The 15,030-nt window shown below is 32.5% G+C and overlaps 1 protein-coding gene across 7 annotated transcripts in view; it reads left to right on the forward strand.

Moving 5' to 3' along the window:
- FAM135A (family with sequence similarity 135 member A) overlaps positions 1 to 15,030 on the forward strand; it is a 120,273-nt gene that overhangs the window by 36,379 nt on the left and 68,864 nt on the right. For 6 of the 7 annotated variants that reach the window (XM_042986633.1, XM_042986637.1, XM_042986634.1 and 3 more), the window contains 4 exons: positions 1,517 to 1,690; positions 5,315 to 5,441; positions 6,123 to 6,276; positions 9,972 to 10,049. In XM_042986633.1, the coding sequence (XP_042842567.1) occupies positions 1,517 to 1,690; positions 5,315 to 5,441; positions 6,123 to 6,276; positions 9,972 to 10,049 (533 nt within the window). Of the gene's footprint in view, positions 1 to 1,516; positions 1,691 to 5,314; positions 5,442 to 6,122; positions 6,277 to 9,971; positions 10,050 to 15,030 lie in introns of those variants that run through there. The other variant, XM_042986638.1, reaches the window with a different exon arrangement.

A 15,030-nucleotide genomic window follows, 5' to 3' on the forward strand; every position in this document is an offset into this window, starting at 1 on the left:
CAGAAGACCATGGGGGAGCACAAGGGGAAAAAAAACAGTTACAGAGAGGGAGGGAGGCAAACTATAAGAGACTCTTGGATACTGAGAACAAACTGAGGGTTGATGGAGGGTGGGGGGAGAGAGGAAAGTGGGTGATGAGCATTGAGGAGGGCACTTGTTGGGATGAGCACTGGGTGTTATATGGAAACCAATTTGTCAATAAATTATATTAAAAGATAAAATTAAATAAACTACTTCTGTCTAACTGGAACAGTTTCATGAGAGTGGTTACACATACTCTTTTGTACCCATGTCAATTCTGTGTGCCCCAGGTAGCAAATCAGACAAGTTGAAGAAATACGATACAATTTCCTAGACTCTAGAAACTCCACTGATAATACCACTACTATGAGACATTTAAATGTAACTGAACTCTCTTTCACTATATCACTGACCATCTTAGTGGCATGAGTGATGCCATGTTTAGGCGGGACTCTTGATATGTAGAGTGTTATCAAGACTGATGACTCTTATACTTTGCAGTTATTTCTAGTTCAGTAATTCCTAGAGCCCTTGAGGAAGTTTTAGGACTGGCTACTCTGAACTTGTTCACACATGTGGACATTCAGTCATATATGTTAGGGACACGTGCTTGTATTCATTTAAAACAAGAATCAGAGATTTGTTTAGCAATTTTATCTTTTGCAGTTTTTTTTTCTCATTTCAAACATACTTGTAGAAATACTTTTTAAAAATTGTACATACATTTAGACTCTTGTAGGAAAAATGGCTAAGCAGTCACATCCTGAAAAGTCTACTTGAGATGTCCTCTTTACTATCAGGGAGGAATAAGAATTTTTGATGTGGCAGCTACTGCTCCTCTATAATACTTGTTTATTACAAAGAATTCCTTAAGGGATTATTTTCAAACCAACTCAGAATTTTATAAATAAAATGAAATGAGTAAGTAGTTTAACTATAGGTAGTTATAACATATGTATGGGTTAAAATACATACACACACACAAACTCATTGGGAATCATTCTCATGGCATTGTTTTAATTTTTTATATGTAGAAATCTGACAGACTAAATATTTATAATAAAATATCTACCAATTGCTTACTTTCAAGCATCACTTAATAACAAAATTTCGTATAATAAAAGTAATTTTAACTGTCTTTTGGGATTTATTATTATAGGATTTGACTTCTGTTATACTGCAACCTTATAATGAACAGTATACCCTAGGGAGTAAAATTTAGTGTAAGGTAAGAGTACTTCTTAGTCTGTCAAAAAGGATTCATTTTATAGGAACATTAGTAAAACAACAACAACAACAAAAAAAAAACCAGTCTATATCATGGACTGGTAGAAAACTAAAGGTAAGATCTGGTTATTATTACTAGATTTAACATTTCTGTCTAATGAGATGTGATGCTTTAAAAATTATTCTGAGTTTTTAAAAAGTAATTAATTAAATATTAGCCTTTACTTTGTTATGCCATACTTATATGCAAATGTGTTGCTTTTTATAGGGCAGACGACCTGAACGCCTTGCAGCTAATAAGTAGCCGAACACTGAAGCTGCACTTTAGCCTCCATAGAGGCCTTCATCATCATGTTAATGTTATGTTTGATTATTTCCACCTCTCTGTTGTGTCTGTTACAGTCCACGCATCATTGGTTGCACTGCACCAGCCACTAATAAGGTAAATTTAACCAATACCCTGGTCCTAATTAATGTAGTATCTTTTATTTTATAGTGAAAACATACACATTGATAAAGTTAATTAGGAATTTCTAAACTTATAATTATTAAGTACTTTCATTTTATACTAAAGTTATAAAATAATAACATTTAAGAGCATGGGAATATTAGATTGATAACTCTTTTAATGCAGAAGTATGGAACAATCTTTGTCAAATAAACTGATCAAGAAAACCAGTGCAGTCTGGAAATAATCATACAGCATTGTGTAGTCTGTACCTGTGTTTTTGTTTTTTAAATGTTTATTTTTGAGAGAAAGAGAGAGTGTGTGGGGGGGGGGGGGGAGAGAAAGAGAAAGAGTTGGGGAGAGAGGATGACAGCCTGATGCGTGGCTTGAACTCACGAATCGTAAGATCATGACCTGAGCCAAAGTTGGATACTTAACCTGCTGAGCCACCCAGGTGCCCTTGTACCTGTGTTTTTTGTTTATTTTTTTTTTAACGTTTATTTATTTTTGAGACAGAGAGAGACAGAGCATGAACGGGGGAGGGTCAGAGAGAGAGGCAGACACAGAATCTGAAACAGGCTCCAGGCTCTGAGCTGTCAGCACAGAGCCTGACGCTGGGCTCGAACTCACGGACCGCGAGATCATGACCTGAGCCGAAGTCAGACGCTCAACTGACTGAGCCACCCAGGTGCCCCGTACCTGTGTTTTTAAGCAGTGCTGTACTATATTCATTCTCTGGAAAAGTATATTCATTTTTTTCTTCTTTTTTTGGCCTCGTCTCTGGATCAGCTAATTCTTTCTTAAATCTGTTGCTATATAATAATTCTTGTTTTCCAAGTCATTAATCAATTTTATGGATCTTTACTAATAAGCTTTTAAACTGTATCATGTACCATTTTCTCCTAAAGGTACATGATATTCTGGATTATAATAAATGCATTGAGATAATTATTTATTTCTGCCCACTTCCATAGAGAGATGAATTGTTTTTCATTATGTAAGAATACATGTCAAGCTTTTCAGTTTTTTACAATAAAACATTGTCCTTTTGTGGTATGGGCAACAGATAGACACTTAAAATCAGTAACTTACATGAAAAAGACTCCAAATTGATTTGATTTCTGAACTGTCTACTTTACAATTTCTGTCACAAATCTGATCCCAACAACTGATACTTAGGATGGTGCTTCAGGAATGTGATGTTAAACTGATTTGTCAGAAAAACTAAGTAGGGGGCAGGGGCGCTTGTGTGGCTCAGTTGGTTAAGCATCTGACTCTTGGTTTGCACTCAAGTCATGATCTCATGGTTTGTGGGATTGAGCCCTGCATTAGGCTCTGTGCTGACAGCTCAGGAAGAAGTCTTTTTCCTAATGACTTGCTTTGCTTTCCTTATACCTGTAACTAGTTGTTTTATTATCTTTTTTTTTAACTCTTAGGACTTTGAGAGCTTGTTCTCGGTTGCTATAACTTTTGTAAACAGGAAAGTGTTCCTATTATATAATTTTATTGTAAACTTTTTCAAAAAATTTTTAGATATTGATTGAATAAATTAATATGTAATAACATGAAAGGTAAATGAAATTTCTTTGATAAGAAAGTGCTTCTTTTGAAATATGACTTTGAAATGAATAGTATACAATATTTTTAATGAATTACATGTTAGGTTTTAATGCTAAAAGTTTATTTATAAAATATATTTCTGTAGTTTTCTGAATCTCTTGTTACTGTAATTTCAATAATCTCTAACTAAAATATTTCAGCCATTTTTTTTCTTTAGAATATTGGCTTAATTTCTCTTCTGAGAAATATACAAACAATTTATAGAGGTTAGCTCATCTTATTGATGTTGCTTCCTAAGGCCCCAAATAATTTACATCACTAATCCTAGTGAGTTAAATGTGTGCTTCCTCTTGCAATGCAGCAGTTTTTGCCACAGACTAGTAGGAGAAAGAGGCAGCTCATCTCCTAGAGACGGTCCACTGGAAGAAGACATTTTTGGCTCGGAATTAGAAGCCAAGAGGATTAGCTGTTGGCTCTGGTTAGTGACTGGAAAAGAAAATGAGATGCCACAACAGCTGAGGTTGCTGTTCTTTTATTTAGCTGCCGTGGGCCTTGATCTCCCCTCTGTTGTGGCTAGAACTTTGCCATGAAAGATGCAGCACCTTTTGCTGCCTTTTTCCTTTCCTGGAACTGAGAAGGGAAGCAAGGAAGGGGTAAAGAAAAGCTTATTGCTGGTGCATGCCAGTAGAGGGGTCACGTTAAGGGTAACATTCCTCACTATGCTTTGACAAGTTTTTTCTGAGGTTTTATTAAATGGCTTTTTTCTCCTCTAAACAAAATGAAACAATATTTTACAAATATCATCTTTTTAAATGTTATTTTTATTTAAAATAATTTCTATGATCAACACAACTACAGACATTAAATCAATTACTTATAATAAGTGGGGTTAGGATTTCTTTCTTTGCTTGTTTTTTACATAATCTGTTTTTAGATTTTTTTTTTTAAGTTTATTCATTTTTGAGAGAGAGAGAGACAGAGCATGAGCAGGGGAGGGGCAGAGAGAGAGAGGGAGACACAAAATCCAAAACAGGCTCCAGGCTCTGAGCTGTCATCACAGAGCCCGATGTGGGGCTCAAACTCACGAACCATGAGATCATGACCTGAGCTGAAGTCCGACGCTTAACTGACTAAGCCACCTAGGTGCCCCTACGTAATGTTTTTATATGTGAACTTTTCTAGTATAACTTCTATGACTCAGTTCTGAAAAACACATTGTGGCAAATGTAAGTTACCATTGACTTGCAACTCCCTTCTTTGCTGGGATGTGGATATTTAATTTTTGCAAAGCAAATTGATTTTGCAAATGAAGACTGCTTTCTGCTTATGGCAAAATTGACTTTCATTCCTGTCTTTTCTGTTTTGCCAAACTGTCAAACAGTCCAAATGCTTTGGGCTACTTATAATTAACCAATACTTTATCTCAAAATTGTATATGACTTTAAACATTCAAATAGAATATGCCTTTTACTGTATAGAATTTATGGTATATTAAATGTAATGTTAATATTAACAATAGTTCATATATGATTGAGGCAGTACCTTGAACTGCTTGAAGATTGTCTTAATAGGGTTCATAGGCTTATCGTAAAGAGAAAGGAAATACCTTGTTTTTGCTAAATAGAGGCAACAAATAGATTTAGTAGCTTTTCTTTTTCTATATTTAAGTGGGAAGCTATTTCTATAAGTAGAATCCATATTTGATTAACTTTATGAACTTGGTACCAGTTCTGACAGATTAGTATTTCCAAATTAAAGCTTGATCCTCATTTGTCATTTAACTACTTGGATTCCACACTGCTTTTATTTTTAGAATCCTTTGAGACTTCCTAAAACCCAGTTATGGAGACGTTATCTCAGGCATCTAGTCTTGATTTTTTATATATTCTTTGTCTTTTCATAAATGATTTCAGTTATTAAAGGAAATTTTTCAAAATACTTTAGAAATTATAACTTTGCAAAACCCTTGCTCTTTATTTTTATAAGATTTTCTTTTGTAAGTATTCAACATTCAAATAGGCTATTAGGACAATAATAATGTAATAATTATTTCTCCAGCTTTCCTCGCCCTGTGAAGACAACTTGGCTAAATAGAAATGCACCAGCACAAAACAAAGATTCTGTGATTCCTACTCTTGAAAGTGTGGTCTTTGGTATAAACTACACAAAACAGTTATCACCAGACGTAAGAATTGAAATACTTATGCATCCTTTTTTCCTCTTATTTTAAATGAAGTGTTTTTTAACTGTTGTATCTTTGAATGTGATGTTTATGTTATTAATTATTTGAACTCAGTAATTTACAGATCTAGTTGAATATGATCTTAACAAATTGGTTGGTTCCAGTTGTTAATTGTGAAAACTAACCTGATACTTAACGATTAACCAGATTTAATGGATAAAGATCTTTGACAATGCCTTTTTTAACTTGTTACTATCACCTCTTGCTCCCTTAACAGAACTGGTAAAATGATTCCAAAGGAGCTTGTAAAGAACAGTTGCCAGAGTTGAGACTCAGCTTGCAATAGTATAAGTACAACCAATATTTCCTTAAAAGGAAAGGGACTTATACTATAGAAGCAGAGTATCTGTCCTGCAGTGCAAATGTAATTTGAATCTCCAATTTTCAAAAACCATAATTTAATCTGCTTGTTTTAAAAGCCCACTGTAATTTAAATTACTAGAGTCACATTTTATATGTTTCAATTACTTGTATGAACAGAAGCAATTCTCTAAAATATTACTGAATTTTTATGGTTTAGAATAGTTAGTAAATGTTTAGAATTTTTCCTTTATTATTCGAAGTTTTAAGTGTAGTATTTTTTGGTTACTAATACTGTATATCCCAAATCTATTCTTTGTTTAGGGTTGCAGCTTCATCATTGCAGACTCCTTCCTACATCATGCGTATCATTTCCATTATACACTTTGTGCCACTTTGCTGCTAGCCTTCAAAGGATTGCACAGCTACTTCATTACGGTAACAGAAGAGATTCCCTCTTGTCAGAAACTAGAACTGGGTATGTTAAAAGTAGCCAGACCTAATCTATAGTTGAAGTCTTCTCTTCATTCTCATTTTGCTAGTTATCAGCTTTGCCGTAGCTTTTCTTTACTAAAACTACAGTGTTTATATGCTTCACTTCTACTTCTTTCTCAATTCCATCTTTTTTGACCCTTGATATTACTTTCTGCAACTTAAAAATGCTTTTTATGCTATTAAGAAATAACTTCTTGGTTCTAAGTTTAAAATGAGTCTTTTGATAGATTTTTAAAAAAATATATGTCAGTATACCATTCCTATTAAAATATAACCAGAAAACATACTAGATAGCAAATGTTATAATTCTCTACAAAATCATGGGGAGATGAGCTAAATCTGTACTTCCAAATATTTAAGTCTAAGCAGATTGTAGGTGCTTGGATCATTTTTATATACATTTGGTTCTAAGTGATCTCAGATCTTATTTCTTTTAATTCAGAGAATAATAATGTTACTCAGTTTTAACATTCTGAAATTTATTTAAATCATTAAAATAATCAATCTTGGTTTTAGTCCAGCAGTAATATCTGCATATATGTTACAGTACACAATAAAAAATGATCTTGTCTTGATTTTGCATACCATTTGTAGAATGGTATACAGAATGCTTTTGCACATATTTCACAGAAGATAAATTTTGGAGATTAGCAAAAATAGGTTTTTATTCAGACCTTTTATGTTAGCTTAATAAGCTTTTCTTTTCAAACATCAGCTAATAGTTCATCATAATAAGCACATTTTAAAATTCTCAGAATAAATTAATTTTATCATTATATACTTGAATAAATCAAGAATTACTTTTAAATTTTACTTAATCAGTTTTCTTTGTTTATTTGTTTCTCAAGGATCTCAGTCTTTTAACAGTATTGAGGCATTCTTAAAAATAGTCACTGTTATTGAAAATAATTCTTGGGTTTGAGACTAGTTAGCCTATTATTATAATTGCCTATTTGGGGATATAAAAGAATTGTAAGAACATGTAATGATTTGTATGTCACTTAAATTCAGCTGTGAGAAAATGCTGATATTGTGCCACTGCCTATCAGCAATTACTCCAGTGGATTTGATTAACAGATATCACTCAGTTGACTACTTAGAATACTTAATTCAAGGATCCCAATGTATATACAGATGTACAAACAATAGGAAAATTTATTCTTTTTTGTTCATGTATTCTTTCCCAAGACAAAAATGGTAGAAACATTTTGATTACTCTCTCTGAAATACTCTTTTTCCTTGCTATTTTGTGTATTTAGAATCCTTCTGTTTCTCTTAGGAAAATCTTGTAGGAAACCACTGCCTCAAAAGTCAACTTTTTTAAATGTTCTCTTTTGAACATGTAAGAAATGTTTGTAGAATAGAACTAATCTAGACTATCACTATCCTCAATTCATGGAACAATGATGCTCATATATTTTTTAATTTGATTTTTTTGGAACTCCAGCACATTTTCTTAGAATCACATTATAAATTTTGGTTAATGACCAAAGTACAAAATTATTAAATTACAACATTGATGAAGGACAATACCAAGTGCCTGAAAAATAGAATTCTAAAAAGAAGCAGTGTGAAACTTAGAAGCCATGAATAATGGTATTTCTACAAGAAAAATCTGTTAGTAGTTTGGATGTTGAATGGTGTAGTAGAATTCATAGAGGCATTATCTTGTAGTGCTTAAGAGTGCATGTTTGGAGCCATTTCTGTCCCTTACTAGCTTTGGGACTGTATACACAAAGTGGTTTTCATTTGAAAGAGTGATTGAAGGGAACCAGATGTGCATAAGTAGGAAGGAAAAACGAGGACATCCAAAAGGCAGAGGGTGTAAAGGAGCTCTAGGAGTAAGACTTCTTAATGGTGTAATTCCCTTGGGCTTTTATGGGCACCTACTGTGTCAGGTATTAAGCTAATTACTGAGGAAAGAATAGGGTCTCTCTTTAAAGAACCTTGACTTCTCTTCTTTTAATAAGTGATCAGTTCAACATTGGGATGGACAGGAGGAACTCACCCAGCAAGACGGGACTTCTTGGGGCTTTAAGGTAGAGAGTTGTACCTGAGATGGGCATATAAATGTCTGTATAAGGAAGACATCTATCTGCATATAATTTTCAAATAGATTTAACATGTAATACTTGAGAACGAAAAAGCACGAGTCACATTTTAAGTTAGATAAAAATATTTCTAAAAGGAAGTAATATTTATTGGTAAGTACATAATGATTAAAACAAGCACCTCTTCAAAGCCAAGATTTATTTAAAATATCTTACACAGTATTAGCACTTTATTACTAATTTATTAATATAATTCAGCATGATAATTCATTTATTTATCAGGTTATAAATTATCTTACGGGTAAGGGTGGCTTTTATGTTATATATATTACTTTGGCCTTATACATGTAATATAGAAAAATCATAATTAAAAGAGCCCTTATATTTAATATCAGAAGTTAGGTACTAAATGAATATAAACTTTATTCCAAATTATTTGCTTAAAATATTTTATCACAAATCAACTTCTAAGGCAAACCTAGACTTTAGTCTTAAATAGTGATAGAATAAAATTATTAGTACCTTACACATACTACCTACTCAAAATATATTTGTTGAATACTATATATGAATGAATGAAAGAATGAAATGGCACAATATAGTTTTTGTTGTTACTTATAAAGTATATAGGCATCAACACATAACTTATCATAGTTTACTAGGGATCTTTAAAATCAAGACTCATCTTCAATAAATATTTATTGGTAGCATTTGTTATTCTTAAACTTTTCATCTTTATATTTTCTATTGTGAATTTTAATTTATTCTTCAATGCATCTTTTAAATATCTAAAAAATACTATTAACTATTTAAAAAAATAATTACATATTCTGAATTATTAACATTATTTATTTTTATCCTAGCAAAATTATATTACAAGCACTAGAGAGTACTTCCATAAAGCACTGTTGACTATCATTATATTCACCAGTTTTAATAGGTGGATATAAAGTAGTTCTTAATTAAAGGGTGTTTATTGTGTTTCCTTCTACTATTTGATATTTTTCTTGAGTTTTCAAATAAGTATATATAAAAGTCTTAAACTCTACCATGCTTTGAAAAATAGATCTAGACCCTATTCCCTCTTTTAAAATAATACCTTGAATTCCTTTCTGCTTTTGCCATTTTCTTTTCTACTAGTTGAATGATGTACATTTTTTTTTTTTTTAAATAATGTGTAGTTAAATATGGGTTTGGTGCAAGGAGCTCTTACTGGAAATAGGAGTCACAAGTTCAGGAATCTAGGCTTTGGCAAATGATGTAAACTTTCTGGGCCCTGGTATCTACACTTGTAAAAGCAGGGGTTGATCTAGCTCATTTCTCAGATCCCTGCCACCTCTAAAATTCTTAGTCTAAGAAATTAAAACATAAAAATAACATTGGATTATGAAATGTTGAGTAGTTCATACATTTAAATAGAAAAAAGAACAAAGTAATATAAACTTAAATGTACATCATTTGCAATTCTAATAAGCTAATTAACCAACTGAAAGACTCTGCTGTGGTGTTCTAATCTAACTGCACTGTCAGATCAATACTAAGTCTATTATCAGGTTGGAAAATTCTAGTAAACTTTATTGTAAAAGGAGTATTAGTAACTAGTGCTGTGTGCAATCCTTGTAACTAGCCAAGGCCAACATGCAGGTCCTTTATGAGCGCCTTCTCAGAAGAAAACAGCCACGAACCCAGAAAGACACCTGTCTAGGTATGTTTACAAATAGGTTAAGTAAATAATCCTTTTCTATTAGTATGAAATTTTGCTTTAAATTAGTGTCAAATTTCATAAATACGTATTTATTAATATAGTATGTTCCTACCACTATTATTTTAGAAATTCTAGAATCAGTTTTGTTTGTAAATAAGCTTCAGTTAATTTCTTAATTTATAATATTGACGTTTTTAATTAAAACTTGAAAAGGTAAATACAAAGATTTCTTTGGCTATTTTCCATATTCTTTTTACAGTTCCTACAAAGAGCACTTTTTGGAAACCATGTTTATTGCCAGAATTTGTGTTTACTGATAATTACCTTAAATTTGTCCAAAGTCAGCTTATCTTTGGGTAGGCCCAATTATAATGAAATGTGGCTTAAAAACTGAAGCTAATTAATTTCATGCACTATTAGAAATAAAGAAGAGAAATATCTTCAGTATCTGGTTTTGCTTTCTAAGTCAATTTAGATTTATTTTTTACTGTTCTTAGCTTCAAAAGCAAACTAGTATCAAAACATTACTATCCAGATATTACATGTTTTAACGGAAATAATCTGATTTCATTATTTTATTTATATGTTTCCCTGCATATTTTAGACTTTTGTTCTTGAATAGCAATAGTACTTAACTTACTGTACTTTCATAAGTATATTGAAGGTTTTTACTTGGTGTTGAATAGACCCATTACAATTACATTTTTTTTAAAGTTATAAAAAACTATAGAAATAAAAAATAAAATCATAATGTTTATTTCTTGGTTTTCAGAAGTATGAACAAAATGAAATTAAGGAGCCAAAATCTTTCTCACTATTTCTCAGATGAAAATAGCTCAGAAAAAGTTAGGTCAATTTTCACTAAAACTGTTAATGGAGAAACTGATCTTATTGTCAGAAAAGAAAAAAGAAAGGTTAAAGATTTATTTGTGGTTATTATTTTAGAATATAATTTTATATTCTCATATAAAGTATAAAATTAAAGAATTCATAATATTAAATTGTGATCATTTCTGACATACTTTAGTGAATGAAAATATATTTCTTGTTTAAACTGTTATATTGCCAGCCTATCAGCTTACGTTTGAGCATGCTAAATTCTAAGTAACTGTACAAAATGCTGCGTATATTAAGTTCTATATAAAGAAGGGCCCAGGTTTTGGTTAGATGGGAAAAGACCTGATTCAAACCATAATGAAGTTAAGTGATACTTTTATTGAGGTATTTTTTATCCTTAAAACCTGGTATTATATTGGCATTTTCTGAGCTATGTTATTACAGATATCAGTTGAATGAATGAATAGATGAATGGGTGGGTGGATTTAGAAAATAAATGTAAGATATATTTACCCTTTGACCTAGCATCCCCCCTTTGGTTAACCTTTATCATAAAAATATGAGTACTAATATGTAAAGATATATGTATAAACATGTTTATTATAGTATTTATCTTTATGATAAAACTCTGAAAATAAAGATAAATGCCCATTTTTCAAATGAAAAAGAGTAGAATATGAAGGAAATTTTCTTTTTTAATTTTAGTTAGTTAACGCAGGACAATATTGGCTTTAGGAGTAGAATTCAGTGATTCATCACTTACATACAACACCCAGTGTTGTCACAAGTGCCCTCCTTAATACCCATCACCCATCTAGCCCATCTCTAACCAACCTCCCTCCATCAACCCTCAGTTTGTTCTCTATTATTAAGAGTCTCATGTGGTTTGTTTCCCTCTCTTTTTTTCCCTTTCCTTCTCCTGTGTTCATCTGTTTTGTTTCTTTAATTCCACGTATGAGTGAAATCATATGGTATTTGTCTTTGACTTATTTTGCTTAGCATAATACATTCTAGCTCCATCCACATCATTACAAATGGCAAGATATCATTTTTTTTTATGGCTAATATTCCTGTGTGTGTATACCACACCGTCTTTATTCATTCATCAGTTGATGGACATTTGGGCTCTCTTCTTAGTTTGGCTATTGTTAATAATGCTGCTATAAACATTGGGGTACATGTACCCCTTTGAATCTGTATCTTTGTACCCTTTAGGTAAATACTTGAAATGTAATTGCTGGTTTAATTTTTTGAGGAACCTCCATACTGTTCTCCAGAGAGGCTGCAGCAGTTTGCATTCCCCCCAACAGTGCAAGAGGGTTCACCTTTCTCCACATCTTCGCCAATACCTATTGTTTCTTGTGTTGTTAATTTTAGCCATTCTGCAGGTGTGAGGTGATATCCCATTGTGGTTTTGATTTGTATTTCCCTGATGATGGGTGATATTAAGCATCTTTTCATTTGTCTATCAGCCATCTGGATGTCTTTGGAAAAAAATGTCTATTCATGTCTTCTGCCTGTTTCTTAACTGGGTTGTTTGTTTTTTGGGTGCTAAGTTTGGTAAGTTCTTCATAGAGTTTGGATACTAAGCCTTTATTGGATACGTCATTTGCAAATATCTTCTGCCTATGGAATGGCAGTTTTCCACCATGTCACCATCCAGTTTTCCCAGCACCATTTGCTGAAGAGACTGTCTTTTTTCCATTGGGTATTCTTTCTTGCTTTGTTGAAGGCATTTTAACAATGTTTGTTCTTCCAGGCAATGGGCATGGAATGCTTTTCCATTTCTTTGTGTTTTCTTCAGTTTCTTTCATGAGTGTTCTATAGTTTTCAGAGATCTTTAACCTCTTTAGTTGGGTTTATTCCTAAGTATCTTATTGGTTTTGGTGCCATTGTAAATGAGATCGATTCCTTGCTTTCATTTTCTGCTGTTTCATTATTAGTGTATAGAAATGCAACAGATTTCTACACATTTATTTTATGTCCTGCCACTTTGCTGAATTCATATATTCTGGTAGATTTTTGGTGGAGTCTTTCGGGTTTTTTATATGTTTCGGGTTTCCTACATAGAATATCATGTCATCAGCAAATGGTGAAAGTTTGATTTCCTCCTCGCCAATTTGTATGTCCTTTATTTGTTTTTGTTGTGTGATTGCTGAGGCTAAAACTTCCAGTACTATGTTAAATACTAATGGTGAGAGTTGACATTCATGTCTTCTTCCTGACCGTAGGAGAAAGACTCAGTTTTTCCCCATTGAGGATGAGATTTGCTGTGGGTCTTTCATACATGCCCTTTATCATGTTGTAGTATGTTCATCTAACCCTACTCTCTTGAGGGTTTTTATCAAGATTGGGTGCTGTATTTCGTCAAATGCTTTTTCTGCCTCTATTGAGGGGATCATGTGGATCTTATCCTTTTTGTTTATTAATGTGATGTATCACATTGATGGATTTGCGAATATTGAACTAGCTATGCAGCCCAGGAATAAATCCCACTTGATCATGGTGAATAATTCGTTTAATGTACTGTTGAATTCAATTTGCTAGTATCCTGTTGAGAATTTTTGCGTCCATGTTCATAAGGGATATTGGCCTATAATTCTCCTTTTTGATGGGTTCTTTGGTTTTGGAATCAAGGTAGTGCTGGCTTCATAGAATGAGTTTGAAAGTTTTCCTTCCATTTCTATTTTTGGAAAAGTTTGAGAAGAATAGGTATTAAGTCTTTTTTTTAATATCTGGTAGAATTCCCCTAGGATACCATCTGGCCCTGACTCTTGTTTGTTGGGAGATTTTTGATTACTGATTCAATTCCTTAATGGTTATGGGTTCATTCAAATTTTCCATTTCTTCCTGTTAAAGTTGTGGTAGTTTGTGAATTTCTAGGAATTTGTCCATTTCTTCCAGATTGCCCAGTTTGTTGGCATATAATTTTTCATAGTATTATACTTGTTTGTATTTCTATCATGTTGGTTGTGATCTCTTCTCTTCCACTTGTGATTTTATCTATTTGGGGACCTTCTCTTTTGTTTTTGGTAGGTCTGGCTAAGGGTTTATCCATTGTGTTTATTCTTTCAAAGAAACAGCTGTTAGTTTTGTCAATCTGTTCTGTTGTTTTGTTTTTTTTTTAATTTCTATATCATTTATTTCTGATCTAATCTTTATTATTTCCCTTCTTCTGGCAAGAGGCTTTATTTGCTCTTCCTTTTATAGCTCCTTTAGCTGTAAGGTTAGGTTGTATATTTGGGACCTTTCTTGCTTCTTGAGGTAGGCCTGAATTGCAATATACTTCCCTCTTAGGACTGCCTTTGTTGCATTCCAAAGGTTTTGGACTGTTGTGTTTTCATTTTCATTTGTTTCCATGTATTTTTAAAATTTTTTCTTTAATTTTCTGGTTAAACCATTCATTTCCTTAGTAGGTTATTCTTTAAACCTCCTTGTATTTGAGGGCTTTGCAAAATTTTTTCTTGTGGTTAACTAAAAGTGTCATAGAGTTGTGATCTGAAAATATGTGTGGTATGATTTTGATCTTTTTGTACTTGTTGAGGGCTGTTTTGTGACCCAGTATGTGATCTATTCTGGAGAATGTTCCATGTGCACTCAAGAAGAATGTATATTCTGCTACTTCACGATGAAATGTTCTGAATATATCTGTTAAGTCCATCTGGTTCGTTGTAAAATTCAAAGCTGGTGTTTCATTGTTGATTTTCTGCTTACATGATCTTTCCATTGCTGTATGTAGGATGTTAAAATCCTCTACTATTATTGTATTTTTAACAATGGGTTTCTTTATATTTGTTATTAATTGATTTCTATATTTGGATTCTTCCAAGTTGGGAGCATAAATATTTACAGTTGTTAGATCTTATTGGTGGATACATCCTTAATTGTGATGTTATGCCCTTCTTCATTTCTTATTACAGTCTTTGTTTTAAAATCTAGTTTGTCTGATATAAGTATGGCTACTGTGGCTTTCTTTTGACATCCATTAGTGTAATAGATATTAGCTGCTATGTCACCTGTAGACTTGGTGTTTCTGGTGATGTTCTCTGGTCCTTTCTAGTCTTTGTTGCTTTGGGTTTTTTTTAATTTTTTTTTTTTCTCCACTCAGAGAGTCCCCCTTAAAATTTCTTGCAGGGCTGGTTTA

Source organism: Panthera tigris, chromosome B2 (genome assembly GCF_018350195.1).
Source record: "Panthera tigris isolate Pti1 chromosome B2, P.tigris_Pti1_mat1.1, whole genome shotgun sequence".
NCBI classification, from domain to species: Eukaryota; Metazoa; Chordata; class Mammalia; order Carnivora; family Felidae; genus Panthera; species Panthera tigris.